This window comes from Panthera onca, chromosome E3 (genome assembly GCF_046562875.1).
Source record: "Panthera onca isolate mPanOnc1 chromosome E3, mPanOnc1 haplotype 2, whole genome shotgun sequence".
Classification (NCBI taxonomy): domain Eukaryota; kingdom Metazoa; phylum Chordata; class Mammalia; order Carnivora; family Felidae; genus Panthera; species Panthera onca.
The window spans coordinates 4,093,112-4,109,897 of NC_138354.1; the positions used below are offsets into that span (position 1 = coordinate 4,093,112).

Genomic DNA, 16,786 nt, shown 5'->3' on the forward strand with positions numbered 1-16,786 from the left:
AAAAGTGGACTCCATTTAAAGGCGTATGATACAGGGGCGAGGAGAGTCTCTTGGTACAATAAAACTGTACAGGTGACCCACTGCCGCCGCCCTCGGGGCTGGCCGAGGCCTGGGCGGGAGGGCCGGGTGTGGCCGGGACGAGGATGTCAGCACCATTGGGGTTGTCTGTAGTGTGAGGGGCTGGTCCAGGAGGAGGGGCCCTCAGGGCAGCCCCCCCCACCCCCGCCTGGCACCTGGCTGTCTCGCCCCATCCAGGCCGTCCTGAGTGGGCAGAGGCCGGCCCCCCCACCCGCCGGTGCCCAGAGCAGGCCCGGCCCGATGGGTGAGGCTGGCGGGCATCGGGCCCCCCGCCCCCCGTCTCACGGCGGGAGGCTCGGAGTGGGCTCCGGGCCGAGGGAGGGGTCTGGCACGAGGAGCCGGGCCCACGAGCAGCGGGAACCCCGGAACGCGTGTCAGTTCGGTTCCCTGGAAACTCCCTCCCCGCCGAATCCCCGCCGGGCCTCGGACGGAGGCGCCTGGGGGTGGGGGGAGGGGGCTGGCCTGGCCAAGTGCTTACAAGGTGCTGGAGGGGAGCCCCTGAGGGGGGCCCGGCAGAGCCATACCCTGATAGCTGAGAGGAACCCCGTCTTGGGGGGCACCGAGGGGGTCGTGAAGGGGGCCGGAGATGTGTGCACATGTGCGCACACACGTGCATGCATACGGGCACACACATGTACACACTCACGCACGCCAGGGCATCCCAGGGCACACTTGCATGCACGCAGCCCCCGAGACGTGGCAGTGATGGCGAGGGGCCCCCGACGGGCCGGCCCGCGGGGTCCGAGGCAGCGGGCAGGGCGCGGGCGCTCAGCAGAGCACAGGCACGCCGTCGGTGGAGAAGATCATGCCGGTGGTGGGCTCGTAGGTGCCCGCGAGGTAGTACAGGCCCTCGCTGTCCTGGTACTTCTTGGTCTTGAGCATCTGCTCGTACTGCTCCAGGCCCACCACCAGGCACTTGTGCGACACGGTCTGCACGTCGTTCTCGTCCACGTGCGAGGACTGGTACAGGGCACGCTGCGGGCGTGGCAGGCGGGCTCAGGGCAGGTGGCCCGGAAAGACAGGGAAGACGCCCTCCCCCCATCCAGGACCCACAGGATCAGGGAAAGCACCGAGGGCCAAGACAGAGAAAGACGCCCCCCCCAGGGAGGCGGAGAGACGGAGGCTGGGATTCCGAGACCAAGAGGGAGCCGGAGTGGGAGCCCTGAAGGATTAGGGCCCAGAAGCGATGGGGGAGACCGAGCGCGGCAAACATGGGGTTCAGGGTCCGATGTGGGGTGGGGGGGTCGGAGGCCCAGCCCCCACCGGGCTGCGTGCAGGTTTGAGGCGGCCCGCCCTCCCCTACCCTGCCCACACCCCCTACCTCCATGAAGTCCTTCCTCTGGCTGGAGGCCCGCAGCGCCGCGGGGAGGCCGCGGCCGGACTTCTGGTCCCAGTGCTGTGTGTGTGACAAACACAGGGCGGCGGTGAGCCCGGCCCCAGGCCCCAGAGCCGAGCACCCCGGCCTCAGCCTCAGGGCCGGTGGGGCCACTGCTCCCCGGCGTGACGCGCACGGCCCCGGCCTCACCTGGCCCTCGTGGAGGCGCTTGCCCGGGCTGGTCTCCTCGGGGTGGTAGAACCACTTGACGCGGACCACCATGTTGCTGCCCCAGGACTCCCACATGCTCTGGATGCGACCGATGTAGGGCAGGTTGGGGCGGCCGGCAGACAGGAACACGGCGCAGTCCCCAATGCGGATCATTTCCTTGCCGCGCACGATGGCCTTGTAGAACAGCTTGCGGGCCTTGCCCTTCATGCCGCGGCGCTGTGGGACACGCGTGTCAGGGAGGCCCGGGCCGGTCCCCAAACCCTGGGGCTCTGCAGAGGGTGGGGTGGGAGGGAGGAGGCCCCTTGCTTGCTCTAACTGGGGGGGACCCCTTCCCCTCTCCATGCTGGGTGTCCAAGAGGGGCTTTACCGACACCAAGGACCTCAGCTAAGAGGGACCTCCGGAACCGTCTGGGTGGCTCAGTCGGTTAAGCTCAAGTCACGATCTCCCCCCCCATTAATGGGTTCGAGCCCCACGTCGGGCTCTGTGCTGAGAGCTCAGAGCCTGGAGCCTGCTTCGGATTCTGTGACTCCCTCTCTGCCCCCCCACCCCCCCACAAAAAAAAAGCATTAAAAAAACAAAAAAGCTTCGGGACCTGCACCTCCCCGTCCTGGAGTAGTGCAGGCACACGCCTGGCAGACCCGCACCTGCGGTCCACGCGGCTCGCGGTGGCCATGCCCTGGGCCCAGCAGCCCCCTGTGGACTGGCGGTTTCCAGACAGTGCCGGTGGGGGACAGGACAGGGAAGCCCAGGGGCTCGCAGCTTGGCCTCTGGACAGAGGGCATGGCTCCACCCCCCACAGCCGGCACACGCCATTCGGGCCCCGGGGCCACGGGGCACTTGCTGCACAGCCTCGTTCTACGTCCCCGCAGGCAGCGTGGGGCTGGGAGTCGGCCACCTAAGTGGCCGGAGGCGACGGAGTAGGGGACGTGGGCTGAGGGCCGTCACGGGGACGGTGCCAGACCCCAGGGGAAGCCCCTGAAGTCCGTCCGGGGCCCGCAGGAGCCAGCACCAGACTCGCATCTGCCAGGCCCATCGCGTGCCGGGCTTTTCTTAGTCACTCGACAAACATTTCCCGAAGCCCGCTCAGTGCCCCGGCCTGGGCCAGCATGGGGACAGACACGCGGGTTCCGAGGAGGGAAGAGACCTGTCATCAGGACCCCAAACCCATCAGAGCCCCGGGCAGCTCTGGGGCCTGTCACTGTCCCTAGGGCCAAACCTCCAGGATCCAGGCCTCTGCAAAGCTCTGCCCTCTGGTGACCCGGCGTATCCTCTCTTCAAACCAAGATCTAAAATCACTTCGCCATTTTCACATGGGCTGCCAGATGACGCAAAGCCAATTTGCCCAAACAGGAGAAAACCACGTGCCAATTTCCAACTTTCTCCAACAAGCGCTTTTTCTACTTTTAATTCATTGGATCCCTGGTGGTGATGGATTTTCAGAGGTCCTTGTCACTGATTTCTGCTATGTCCCGTGAACTGCGCAAATGCTTTTCACTTTTCAGCTCAAGGCTGAAAATAAATTCGAGGTGAGGAGGATGGCTAAGGTTTCTACACCAACTCCTCCTTGGCCGCCGTGACATGCCCGGCACCCGCCGGTTACTCCCTTCTCACAGAGCCGCCTCACTCCACGTGGTCCCCCCGGGGGGCTGATCCCGCCCTTGCAGCGAGCACAGGACTCGGTGTGGACACCCTGAACGTCCTGCCCTCCCGCTGGTATTATGACTGGCTCAGAAGCGGGCTCGGCACACGAGCCAAGAGTGTTCTATCAGCTTTAGCTTGAACCCCTTGCAAAAAGATACTTCCTCTCTAGCGTCACTTCTGACCCGGGAGCCACTGAGGCTGCTTGCTGCCAGGAGGGAAGGGCTGTCTGAGCAGGAGACCAGCGCAAAGGCAGGAAAGGGAAACGGAAGCCTGGACCGTGGACCCACAGGGAGGTCTGAAGACGGCCCTTCAAACCCCTGGGCTCCAGCTGTACCTGAAGCCTGGAATTTTCTGTTAAAGTGGCCACTAAGCTCCGCCCTGTGCTCTGCCCGCTGCAGCAGTAAGAACCTCGGCATTACTAGTAAATCTGCAAGTGGCAGATGCTAAAATACGGAACGAGTCGGTCACGGTGGAGGCGAGACGGCAAGGATGTGCCGCCTTCAGCTCAGAAGCGGTCACTCCTCGATACATCCCAATAAAGCACCTGCTGGGATCAGAGCTCCAGGGGGCCCGGTCAGGAGAGTCGGGGAAGGTTCTACATGTTCAACTCTGCCGTCCCCGGCGGTGGCCCTGCTGAGAGAGGAGCTCTCATCCGGGGCCAGCGATCCAGGCGGGCTTAACTTCAGACAACCTATGCCCCGCGGCGTCAGAGACGCAGGCCGTCTGCCCCAGGTTCAAGTTAGTGCCTCAAAAGCAGGGACGCCCTCAGGAGAGTGGGTGCCGACTGCTTCCAGATGTCCTGCTCTGCACCCCCATTCTGAGGAGCCCTCTGGGGGACTCTCACTGCCCCTGGTGTCACTGGCACAGGGGGCCCCAAAAAATACCTACACGGAAACCCCCGAGCTGGGGTCTTCAGAGCTCCCCCCAATTTTTCCGGCCTCGTTGAACCCAGGGAGCTAACACAACACGAATACACCAGCAGCTTCCTGAGGTCCCGAGAGGTGCACGGTCAGACGCCCCCCCGAGCTCATCACTGTCGGCCCCCAATTCCCCACACCTGCCCTGGTGAGAAGCCTCTCTGGAGGGGGGGACGGACCAGGGGGGCATCACGCCAAGCCCACCTCAGGTGTGGCCTCAGGGGGCCCGGGCCATGGAGACAGGCACCGCGGGCGAACCTGTGAGCCGTACCCGTGGACAAGGGGCACGGGGTGGACCAGTGACCACGGGGCTATTCCCCACCTGCACGCGGGAGCCTCACGGTGCCTGTGCGCGCGCACAGGTACACGTGTGGTGCGCGGCCGCGGGTGCACACGGCTGTGAGCTGGCGGGGCTCCTTCTGGGAAACCGTCCTGTCTACAGAGGCGGCCACGGGACCCCACCAGAACCTTCTCCCTTTGGCTAGCTCGTGGGTGGGGGGGCACCCGAGCCAGCCAGGCAGGGGGACCTCCCCGGCCCTCCGCTGCCATCAGAGGGGAGCAAGTGCCTCTTGCCGGGGTCGCCACACGGTCAGCCCGAGGCCTGGAGCCGTCGTGCCGCTACACACGACGCCCCCGCCGAGACAGGCTGTGGGGCCACCGGGTTCTGAGACCCCCTGCGGGGCGACCGGGCGCCTGCCGGAGGGGCCGGCACCCGAGACCGAGGGCGGCGCCGCTCCGCGGAGGACCCGGCTTCGAGCCGGCAGAGGGGGCACGCTCGGGCGCCCTGAGACTCAGGGGACCCGGGTATGAGACGGGGTCCCCCGCCTCACCCCAACCCGCCCCGTGGGGGGCCCGGAGGAAGGGGGGGCACGCGGGGGGGCCGGCCCGCCGGAGAACACCACGTCCGGACCCTCCGCCCTCCGCTACCTGGGTGGGCTTGCCGAACCACTTCCAGAGCTGCCGGGCCGGCAGGAAGGCGGCGATCTTGGGCCGGTTCTCCACCGACGGCAGGCGCTGCCGCTTGGCCAGCTCCTTGGTGGTGGGGAGGTGGACGCCCTCCCTCTTCTTGGGTCGGCTCTTGGCCGCGGCCTGAGCCTTGGGCTGCAGAGGCTGCGCGGGCTGTGGCGGGGGCGCCTGGGGCGGGGGCGCCGGGGCCTTCTTGCCCGGAGAGGGGGCAGAGGAGCGAGCCTTGCCCGCCTGCTTGGGCGCCTTGCCGGGCAGGGCCGGCGGCGCCGAGGGGCCGGCCGCGGCGGGAGGTGCCGCCTCGTCGTCTGAGCTGCAGGAAGAATCGTCCGTGGTGGAGGAGGAGGAGGAGGAGGACGAGGAGGACGAGGAAGATGAGGAGGAGGACGAGGACGAGGAGGAGGACGAGGACGAGGAGGAGGACGAGGAGGAGGAGGACGACGACGAGGACGAGGAGGAGGACGAGGAGGAAGAGGACGAGGACGAGGAGGAGGACGACGAGGACGAGGAGGAGGACGCCCTGGAGCTGGAGGCGCTACAGTTCCGGCCGCCGCCGCCGCCCTGGCCCTCCTCCTCCCCCTCGGTCTCTGAGCTGCTGCTGCTGCTGCCACTGTCGCTGCTGCTACCGCCGCTCTCCGACTCCTCGGCCCCGTCCTGCTCCGCCTGGCCCTTGTCCGGGCTCTTGGGCTCACCCGAGTCCTCGAACTCGAGCCCAGCCCCCGGCTCCTGGGCCAGGTCGCCGTCCCCGGACTTGGGCCGGGCGGCCTTGGGCTCGCCACTGCCTGTGGCCGGCGGGTAGCCGCCCAGGCCCAGGAGGCCCTTGGGCTCCTGCCAGCCCCCGGCTCCGGGGTCATCCCGCAGAAGCAGGGCCTCTTTGGCCTTCTTGCTTTTGGGCGACGTCACACCCTCGTGGTCCAGCTTGACGAGCGGCTCGGCCTCCTCCCCGGGCCTCCGGGTGCCCTTGGCGGCCGCCTCTTCCGCGGCCCGGGCCTTCTTGGGCTTGGGGCGGGTGGCGGGCATGGCGATGGGCATGGTGACGAGGGGGGTGGGGGCCAGGACCGCAGCGGGGGCCGGCAGCTCCCCAAAGGGCTCAGGAGCCGGGCAGCTGGTGAAGGTGGACGGGGCGGGGCTGGCCTGCGGGGCCGCCGGGCGAGCCTTGGGGGCTTTGGCTCGCTTGTCCGCGGGTTCTGGGGGGCTCTTCTTGGAGCCTGGGGTGCTGATGGGCTCCAGGGCCAACGGGGTACTGGGGACCTCCTCTGTCGGGCCCCCCTCTTCCAGGACGGCGGCTCTGTCTAGAAGAGAGAAGGAACAAGCTTACGTGAGGTCAGGGCAGCAAGGGGCTTCCCGAGCCCAAAAGCCCGGTTTTTGCGCTGGCCCTGCTGCTTCCTCTGCGGTGACCGGGTGCTGGGCCTGGACGCTGCCCGCTCTGGGCGCAGGATGAGCGACTCTCACATCGCTGTCATCCCACGGGTGGTGACCCCCAAGCGGTCCTTGGCAGCCTCAGCTCTTAGCACCTGTCTCTGGATTCTGGTGTGAACAACTCGGCTGCCCAGGAGTCAGCTCTGCCCGAGGCAGATGAACGCTGACTCCCTGAGTCTCAGTGTCCCACTCTATCAAAGGGTCCGAGCGGCCCTGCAGCTGAGTTCCCACGGGGGGGGGGGGGAGGGGGCACAGTCTCTGCGCGCAGACCCCACGGCATCCCGCGTCCGCAGCAAGTCCCCCCCATGCCTGCACCTGCCCCTGTGCCTCGGCCGAGGCAGAGCTGGGGCAAACGTACCACTCTTGGCTTTGGTGCTGGGTTTCCGCCCACGCCCTCGTGCCTTGGTGCCCGGCTCCTCGGACCCTGGCGTGCCCCCGTCTTTGCTGTCCCCGGTGTCTTTGCTGGTCTTCCGGCTGCGGCGCTTGGCACTTGGCACCAGGAGGGCTGGGGACGGCTCCGCACCTGCGGGAGAGGGACACGGTGGCTCAGGCCTGGGTCTCTGCTCTCCCAGCCACCAGAGCAACATCCATCGCGGGGGACAGGGACCGGAAGGCCCTGCGGCTGAATCTGCTCGGCCTGCCTGGAGGGGCTGTGCAGCTGGAGAGGGGGACTCCCTCTGCAGGGACGCAGCTCAGGGGTCTGCAGGCACAAAAAGCTCCACAGGGGTCCCCGAATGAATGGACTGGGTGGGAGTGAGCAAAGATCCACTCTCGTGGGTTCTATAACCCACTTGGAGGATGCTCAAAACCACAGACCCCCGGAGGTCCAAGTCCTGGCTCTGCCTCTAACTAGATGTAGGACCCCAGGAAGAGTCATTTCCCTCCTTGAGGCTGAGCTTCAGTATTGGTCAGTCACGGGGAATGGGATCTTTGGATGCTCAGGACAAAGCCAGGAACTCCGTGCTCTCGTGGACATGTGAAGCCTGGAACGATCGGGAACGGCGCCTGACCAGCCTCGACGGCCTGGACTGCGCGGGAACGCAGACCTGGGGAGCCCGGGAGCCCCTCCCCCAAGCCCACTGTGGGAGCCCCACCCGTGGCTCCTGCCATTTCCATCCCACCGGTGCAAACGGTTGCAACGGTGGCCAGAGCCCAGGGCTGGGCCCGCAGGGGAGCCGGTGTGGACATGGGGGTCACCCCTGCCAGGGCAACAGGACTGCCACTCACACTGGATCTTATAGTCGGGAGGCAGAAGGCGGATGTGGGAGAGGGGGATCCTCCCCGTGTCCCCGTCATCGAACTCCACTGTGATCAGGTCCCCGTCGTCCTCGAGGCCTAGCAAGCCTGTTGGCAGAGGGGCAGGGTCAAGGACGCCAGCGGACCCCCGCTCTCCGGTGCCCACAAGGGCAAAAGGGGAGCAGAAACCAGCCGGGGAGCAGCTCCGGGCCTGGGATGTGTAGCGGCACGTATCCAGTGGTACAGAATGTGAGTCTTAGAGTCTCGTGGTCCAGCAGGAGCACTGGCGCCTGCCATTCCACCGACTCGCTCCCAAGACCCTCCCGAGAGCACAGCGAAGCAAGAGCAGGGGCGGCAAGCCTGCAGGCCGGACCTGGTGGGTCAGTGGCCGACTGCGGGAGCGGGGCATTTCCCAGACCACCACCTGCACGGTGAAGGGCTTCCCCTGCTGCTGGGGGCCTGGGAGGGGGCCTGCTTCACAAGGGAGCCCTGCCAGGCTCGGGCCCAAGAGGCGCCAAGCGCCTCTGCAGGCAGGGGTCAGGGGACCCCAACAGCGGACAGGCTGAGGGTTTACGCCTGGGGCACGGGAGAGTTAGGTGGGTCCCCGAACCCCAAGGACTGTCTGCCGGCCGGTGGCAGGAAGCCACGGGTATGGGGACCAGGGGTCGCCACAAAACGTGCCTGTCGATGCACAGGCCTTCCAATCTGCTTAGTACAGACCACCTGACCCGAGAGGCCAGCCTCTCAACGAGACAGACACGGACCAGAGAGGTCAGGGGGCTGAAGAGCACAGAACCCCCGAAGAGACGGCAAGGGCAAGTCAGGAGAAAAGGGAGCTGCAGAAACCCAAACGTGGAAACAGTCCTTTTTCCGCGAAGTTTGCGAAAAGAGAACACGGATACCAGCAAATGTGCTAAGAAACAAAATCGGATAAAAACAAGAAGACGGACACAAAAAGTTGGGGGGGGAAAACATGCAGAGAATAAGAAAAAACTCTAGGAATTTCTTACACGACAGCAGGAATTTCAAAACTTCGGTAGATGGAAGGGCCAGAAGGTCGGGGTTAGTTGAGGAAACCTCCCGAGAGGTTGAACAAAAAGGTGAAGAAACAGACGATAGGAATAAAGATAACAGACACTGCAGGCCAGCACACGGTCCCAGGGAGGGCGGCAGGGGACAGGGAGTGGCTCCTGGAGAGCCACACACGGAGTTTCCAGAACAAAGGAAATTTGCTTCACAAAGCCCTCAGGCCCCAAACACCCAGCAACACACACACAGACACACATCAGACAGACACAAACACACACACAGCCGTGCATAGAGAGATGCACAAAAACAGACATACACAAAGACAGACGCACACATATTCACACATGTACAGACACACACAAACCCACATGAAATTCCAGATCTAGGAATAACGAGAACACCCTCAAAGTTTCCAGAGAGAAAGCAGGTCTCCTACAAAGATGTAGTTTTAACAATGACATCAAATTTAGACAACGTCGACAGCCAGATAAAAACGAAAGGCACAGTGACTTTGAAAATTATTTCCAACCTTGACTTTATCCCCAGCTCAACTATCTTTTAAGAACATGCCAAAATAAAGCGATCTCAAGCATGCATGTACTAGAGGGATTTACCTCCTAGGATCCTCTCTCAGAAAGCTACAGAAAGATTCTCCATGGAAACGAGGGAACGGAACAAGGAAGAGAAAGACGCGGATGAAACACAGGAGCTGGAGAAATGGAATTCTGAGTGACCCCCAGGGGACGGACCAAGAGTGACCCTGCCATGGTCTCTCTGGGGCAGGGGGGCGGGGGAGACTTCCTGCCCGGCATCCGTGTTCCACCTCCTGGGTGGGTGTGGATGTCGGGCCGCAGCGGGTACACTGTATCTGCCATCTGGCTGTTTGTCTGAAGAACAAACATCCAGAGCTCAGCTCTTGGAAATGTCAGTTTTGCACCGTGTGAGGATCTGTGGTTTCTGTCCAACACCTGCAGCTTCTGGGGCACCTGTTATTTATGTCAGCCTTGCTTCCCATCTCTTACTTGGCTAACAACACCCCGGTTTTCCTGGGGTGGCCACCGTCTCCTCTCCCGGGTCGCAAGTGGAATCAGAAAGCCAACCTCACTTGCCGGTGTCGGGAACGAGCACGTGACCCAGGCTCAAGGACGAGACTCACAGCAACCGACGAAATCCACGTGACCCAAGCCAGTTTCGGGGGCCCTGTCCTACGTGTCCCCATGTGGGAAATGAGAGCAATTCCCCCGACGGCAGGATCTGTTAATCTGGCGCGACACCGTCCCCGAGGAGCTGGGTGTGAAGCCAGCGCAGCCGAGGGCGGACCGAGGGCCTGAGCGCCGGGCCGGCCCTGCCGGAAGCCACGCGAGGAAACGGGGGGATGAGGGGGAGGATCTGGGGGGGGGGGGGGATGCCGAGGATGCCTCACCTCGGACCACGGTGCCCGGGTAGAGGCAGCGGTACTGCTGGCTCCAGTAGGCTGCGATCCTGGTCCCTTGTGGCAAGAAGCGCGTGGAGGCCGGCCTCACGTCGTTGATCTGCGAGGGCGAAGGGTTGAGCGCCAGGGGTGACCGGGAGCAGCCCGGCCCCCAACCGCCCGGCGGCCCCGCCTCCCCTGCCCCCCTCACCGCCTCCTGCAGCAGCTGCTCCAGACAGTAGATGTGGGGCCGGTTCCCACGCTCGCCCTCCACCACCACACGGTATCTGCAAGGCCACGGCAGGCGCGGTGTGAGGTGACGGAGACGGCGGCCCCTCCCGGAGGAACCCTGCTCCTCGACCACCGGCCCCAGCGGCGCCAGCTCTGCCTCCCAGACCGCTCGGACGGCACGTCAGAGCCTGGGGAGCCGCTGGCGTGCGGTCTGAACCTGGGGCGAGGCTCTCCCCTCCTGGGCCTCGGTTTCCTCATCCGTACAGCTAGGGGGTTCAGATCCAAGAGAGGCCGGCACAGACCGGCTGGCCACGCCCACTGGGGCCTCCCTCAGCGGGCACCGCCCTCCCGGGCACCGTTCACCTGGTTCTAGGGAGAGGCAGTCGCGGCTCAGAGAAGCAAAGCAACCCGCCCATAGAGGCCCAGCAAGGCTCCCTGGACCCTGGACTGGGGGAGGGTCCGCAGGCTCTGAGGCCAGTGCCGCCCCCCGCCCAGGCCCCCACTCACATGTCTGGCGAGTGCACCGTCTGCACGTGCCCGGCATACAGCAGCTTATCATCCATGGGGATAAGCACACGTAAGCCGTCTTTCAGCTCGTCCTTGTCGATGACGCAGGAGCGCGGGGCTGCAGGGGGACACGCAGGGAGGCAGGGCTGGAGCCAGGGGGCAGCCGAGAGACCCTCCTTCGGCGCCCAGCGCCTCCCTTCCCCCAGGCCTGCCGGGTGGCAGGGATGCCCCCCTGCAGGGACATGTGTTGGGGGGGCCGTGCGCAGCCCCTCCCCTCCTGGCCCAGGCCCCTGCAGAGATCCCAGGCAGGTGTGAACCAAGTGTGATCGCCTACACAAGCCACCCCTCCTCCACCCAAAGACCGCCACCCTTGGGGCCTGGGCGTGAGGCCCCAGGTCGTCAGCCCGTCCACCACTGCCTCTCCCACCAGACCTCCAGGACTTTCCAGACCTCCAGGACACCAGAGGCATTCTCCTCCTGGAATGCCATGTGTCGTGGTGGAAACCAATCCCCGCCTTGGCCAAACTTCAGGCCAGGCTCTCCGCATTCCTCACCTGTCCTCAGCTGAAAGCTGGCTCTCCCCCCCCCGCTTAGAGGCCACCCCCTCCGGAACCCCCACACCAGATGTTCCCCAGTTTTCCTTCTGCACACTGACCACACTGCTCTGGATTCCAGGGCTCCCTCCTCCTGCCCTGTGAGACCTTGAACCCGGCCCCACCCTGTCATGACCCACACAGCTCGCTGGCTGGCCCGCTTGTTTCTTCATTCCTGCCTGCACGCACACCCCTGCCGCAGCCTCACCATGGGCAGAGTGGACACCCACCCCTTGTCGCTGAGTATGGCTGTGAGACTTCCTCCGGCCAATGGCACAAGGGTGGGAGTGATCAAATACGGATTCTGAATCTAGGCCTCCAGAGGTCTGGTCAGCTCCCACTTTCCCTTGTGAGCCTCTGGCAGTACGGCCCCAGGAAAAGCACGCCCCGGCTCACCCACAGGCCCAGGGGGTGAACGGCCCCGGAGTGGAGCTGACCCTGCGTCCGTGGACCTCCAGCTGTCCTGCTGTTGTGGGAACAAGCCCAGGCGAGGTCAGCCCGGCTGCCTTACAGACCACTGAGACCCATAATGGATACCTACTACCAGCTACCACTGGGTAACTCTTTGTTACACGGCAACAGCTGACTGATACACTCCCAATCAGGCGATTAACTTGCCCAGCCCTGCACATCCTCCTGTTCCACACCCGCCCCACCCAATTCACATCCTCAGTCTCTCCTCAGAGCTCCACACCCCTGGGTCCAGGTGCCAAGTGTATGTCATTTACCCGGATGTTCTCCAGGCACCCCAGACTCCAGCCAGCAAAGTGTGGCATGTGATCTCTCCCTGCTCCCCCTACACGCCCACCCCACCACCACCCATACTCACTCGTTCTGGTCTGCTCACACAGCCCCTCTCCCCCTCGCGACGTGCTCAAACCCACCCCATCTCCCTCCGTGCTGCCCCTGCCACCATCGCTCACGGGATCCCCACAAGGGCCTCCCTACCTGGACTCCTGTCCCCCTCAGGGCCACCCCCAAGTCACTCTATACAAAGCAGTCAGAAAGCACTTTTCAAAACCAGTCCGACTGTCCTCATCTACTTCCAGCCGCGGACAGCTTCTTATTTTCATTAGGGCAAACTGTGACCACAGCCCAGAGATGGGGCCATCTGCCTCTCCCTCCTCCCCCACCCAGCTTACTAAACCAGAGCCAAGCCGGCCTCTCTCAGTTTACCACAGATACCATGCCCCCACCCAACCTCAGGGCCCCTGCACATGCCCACTCCCTGGGGTAGCTCAGCCCCTGCCCACTGCTTCCCCAGGGGGACCTCCAGCCACCCCCCCACCCGCTCTGGGCCTGAGCCGACAGGGCATCGAGGGCACTTACCTGGAGTTAGTGGCCGCTCCGCAGCCCCACCACGTGGCAGGTGCTCATCCTCAGAGAAGCTCGAGTCCTGATTGGGCTCAAAGTCCTCCTCTGCAGCCATGCTCTCCATCAGCTTGCTCACGGCTCCCCCCTTCCCCCGGTTCTGGGGACAGAGCACAGCAGACCCACGGCTCGGGGCACGCCGTGCAAGTCCCGCTGCTTAGGACCCTCCCTGGAAACCCCGGAGTCTCGGTCAGGCTGCAGGGGCATCTGCCACGTGAGTGGTGCGGGGCCGAGGGGGTGGTGTCCGTGAGATCGGCAAGCAACCCGAGTGGCCAGGGCCTGCGTGGGCTGAGGCAGCACTTCCGGACACACATGGGGGGGGGGGGGGGAGGGGGCGGAGCCTGGGGTCTCAGTCACTTGCATGTCCAACTTCGCCTCAGGTCATGATCATGGCTTGTGGTTTCTAATCCCGCATGGGGCTCTGTGCTCACAGCTCAGAGCCTGGAGCCTGCTTCGGATGGTCTCCCCTCTCTCTGCCCCTCCCCCACTCATGCTCTGTCTCTCTCTCTCTCAAAAATAAACATTAAAAAAAAAAACAACAGCCTGCTGGGGACAAGGTGGTGTGGGGGGTGGGCACGCCCAGCATGCCCCATCTGGGAGGGACCTATGGGGACCTGGCTCCTGGGGCACCGCGAGCCTCACCTCCTTTTTCACCTCCTTCCCTTTGGCCTTGGCCTTGCTCCTCTTGGCAGTGGCCGGGGAGCTGGTGTGGGGCGCCCGGGCCTCTGGGGGCAGGGCGGGAACACGGGGCGGGGGCAGCGCCGCCCCTCCTGAGCTGGCCTCCTTCCCCTTCTTCTTCTGGGGGAGGAAGCAACAGAGGTGCCATCACAGGCCGTCCTCACCATCCCGGGAAAGGAACGAAACCCCTTCCCTCCCCTCCCCCAAGTACGTTTGTTTTTCATCTTTTCTTCATCTTAACTGCTTCATTATTACTATATGTTGCTTATTGTAAAAAAAAAAAAAAAAAAAAAAAAAAAAAAAATCACCAAAGTGCATATAGGTGCAACTTCCTCTCCAATGAATTCTGTCAAGTGCACAGCGCTAACTAGAGTCACTAGTGGCTGTGTGGTGTACCCTTCCAGAGCTTTCCAAAAGCACATACAACGGAGTAAATACACAGGCTACGAAGATACATTTGTGCACAAACGGTATTTTTTTTAACACAAATGGGAATTTGCCAAATGTCCTGCTTTGCACCTTTCCGTCCCGAGCACGTCTGATATAGAGACTGCTTAGCTTTGTTTTTAACAGCTGCTCAATGTGCAGCTGTGGGAGGGGGCGCCATTCATTCAACCGCCCCCCCACAACCCGGTGACGGATGCATCGGCTGCCTCCATTTTAACACGCTTCCAAATGAAGCCACAAAAAGCCAGGATGGTGCCGGGGTGGTCCCACAGGCACGTTCCTGGAAGAAGGCCCAAGACCCTTTCGGCTGCGGCGGGTCACTTGGGGCGTGCCTGAGTAACTCTGAGCTCAGCCCCGCCCACCCCAGCTCCAAGCCCCGCCCCCAGGGGGCAAGGGGCCGCTCGCTGCCTATTGGTCCGCATTCAGCCACGCCCACCCGAGTCTGAGCCTCGCTGCTCCCTGCCCCCACCACAGGGCCGGGTGGAGGCTCCGCGGATTCTCTGCACTCAGCCCCGCCCCCCCACGGTGGGGTGAAGGGGCCGCTACTCGTCCCCGCCAGCCTCGAAACCAGTCCAACCCCACGGCATGGCTTCGTTTATCAGAGCAAAGCACTGGAAACAACCTGTCTGTCCTGCGGCCTGTCAGGGAAACACTGGGGCATCTACAGATACAGTTACAAGCTTTGCTACAGCGTCTGAGAGTCCTGCTCCAGGAAGAGGCAGGGGGCGCCGTGGCCAGGACAACAAAGTGGGGATACTTGGCGCCAGAAGGAAGCTCAGACTATAATCTCCGTGACCCAGGGGAGGTGGGCGGCAGGGGGCAAGGGGTAACTTTATGCTTTTTAAAAGACACATTCCTGAAACAAAACAACCAAGTCAAAGGACCGGAGGATGTGGGAAATTAAGAAATAAAAAAAAAAAAAAACACTGGACAAATGTTACCAAGACCACAGCGGAAGTCACAACTTCCTATCAGACAAGTGACATTCACAGCAAACAGCATTATAAGGGTCAAAACAGACAGTGTTACAGGGATAGAAGGTATTCAGTCTGGATCCCCATTTGGGAGAGGGAAAGACATATATGATTATATTTTCTTGTTTCTGATGCATCATGCCTTAATCCTGTTCACATTTCTGAAATCGGAAGGCATCCAGGGGGTCGAAGGAACAACCTTTCTCCACAAACACCTGCTGAAAACGGACAGCTCACTGAATGGCCTCTACCTTCGCAGCTGTGCACATGGGGCCAGCAGAGGACAGCAAGCAAAGTTCTGAGTGGACTTGTATCTGCTTCCTTTTCTGTATCTTCCAAGGCAGTGTTATAATCAGGTATCACTGAGACCTCTTCCTTTCCCACTGATGAGAGAGCCCTTTTCTGGGAAACTTATTATTATTTTAGTAAGAAAAGAACTCCAACAAGCTCTGTACCCAGAACAGACATGGTCACTGCCATGGTCATTATGGCAGAAAAATACCATCCTCAACCCAATCACCGCATGGTTGATGGCAGCGGAGAACGAAAACCAAGGGGTGGGTGCAGATGGAGGGATGTTATTCAGCCATTTAGAAACATTGATTAAAAAAAAAAGTAAAATAAGGCTGATGGCAAGTGGGAATATCCAAGTCTAAAAAAGCAGGACACAAAAGCGGGTCTCAAAACACTATGAACAGTGGTTGCTCCTGTGGTGACTTCACTGGCATCTGATTTCTTTTGTTGGCAATTAGTCTCTCCTGTTCTAGTCTCTTACTGTGTCATCAGAAGGCTGGGATTGGGTGAGCCCCCGATCTTCTCCCCAGCAGAAGGTACCATATCTTGGCAAAGGGCCCAGGGGGCAGCGTGGCCCGGGGCAGGTGTTCAAAGCTTAGCTGGGACGCTCAGTAGCTGCCGTGACCTTGGGCAAGTTACAAGGCCACCTGTGCCGTTAACATGAGTAACCTACCTCGCAGGGTTTTGTGAGCACTCTGTTGGGACACAGTAAGAAATATCTACTTGGTCTCTGCCCCTAGTTCCTGACAAAGAGCTCCTGAACCCCTTGGAATTTCCTGGATCACAGGAGAGTCTTTTGTCCTAATGAGGCGACTGTGGGTAAGTCCCTAGCTGGCCTCGGAACGGGGGCGGCTCACGAGAAACACCAAGCCAGGAGAAGCCAGGAACTCTTGAGTTCCAATGTCCCCCATCCTCCGGGGCAGGGAGAGGGTCCAGAGATTGAGTTAATAACCGATCCTGCCAACGTGACGAAGCCTCCATAAAACCCTGAACGACGGGGTTTGGGGAGCTTCCAGGTCGGTGACGGTGCTGGAGAGGCGGCACACCGGGAAAGGGCACGGACGCCCACCCCCTTGCCCCATCCCTTGCCCTGGGCATGTCTTCTATCCGGCTGTTGCTGAACCGTATCCTTTCTAGTAAACAGTAATAGTAAGTGAAGTGCCTCCCAGGGGTTCTGGGAGGCCCCCTGGCGAGTTACAGACCCTGAGAAGCAGGTCCTGGGAACCCCCAGCACACAGCTGGTGCGTCCGCCAGAAGCACAGGTGACAACCTGAACTTGGAACTGGCGCGCAGTGGGGGCCAGGCCCTCTGCCTGTGGGGTCTGTGCCAAGCCCGGGGAGTCGGGGCCAGAAGTGTCGTGAGTGGAGAAAAGGAGTTGTCCTTCACCAGTTGAAGTAGAGGTGCTCAAGGGGTGGGACCTGGCCTGGGCCCTGCCTCAGACCACCTGGTG

General features: G+C 62.4%; 1 protein-coding gene across 6 annotated transcripts in view; it reads right to left on the reverse strand.

Moving 5' to 3' along the window:
* Positions 1 to 734: 734 nt before the first annotated feature.
* TNRC18 (trinucleotide repeat containing 18) overlaps positions 735 to 16,786 on the reverse strand; it is an 87,749-nt gene continuing 71,697 nt past the window's right edge. For all 6 annotated transcript variants that reach the window (XM_078440015.2, XM_078440014.2, XM_078440011.2 and 3 more), the window contains 11 exons: positions 13,586 to 13,741; positions 12,902 to 13,043; positions 10,980 to 11,097; positions 10,453 to 10,528; positions 10,254 to 10,362; positions 7,793 to 7,909; positions 6,924 to 7,088; positions 5,111 to 6,438; positions 1,604 to 1,840; positions 1,400 to 1,474; positions 735 to 1,053 (listed from right to left, as the gene is read on the reverse strand). In XM_078440015.2, coding sequence (XP_078296141.2) covers positions 847 to 1,053; positions 1,400 to 1,474; positions 1,604 to 1,840; positions 5,111 to 6,438; positions 6,924 to 7,088; positions 7,793 to 7,909; positions 10,254 to 10,362; positions 10,453 to 10,528; positions 10,980 to 11,097; positions 12,902 to 13,043; positions 13,586 to 13,741 — 2,730 coding nt within the window. In that variant the 3' untranslated portion in view covers positions 735 to 846. The remainder of the gene's footprint in view (positions 1,054 to 1,399; positions 1,475 to 1,603; positions 1,841 to 5,110; positions 6,439 to 6,923; positions 7,089 to 7,792; positions 7,910 to 10,253; positions 10,363 to 10,452; positions 10,529 to 10,979; positions 11,098 to 12,901; positions 13,044 to 13,585; positions 13,742 to 16,786) is intronic.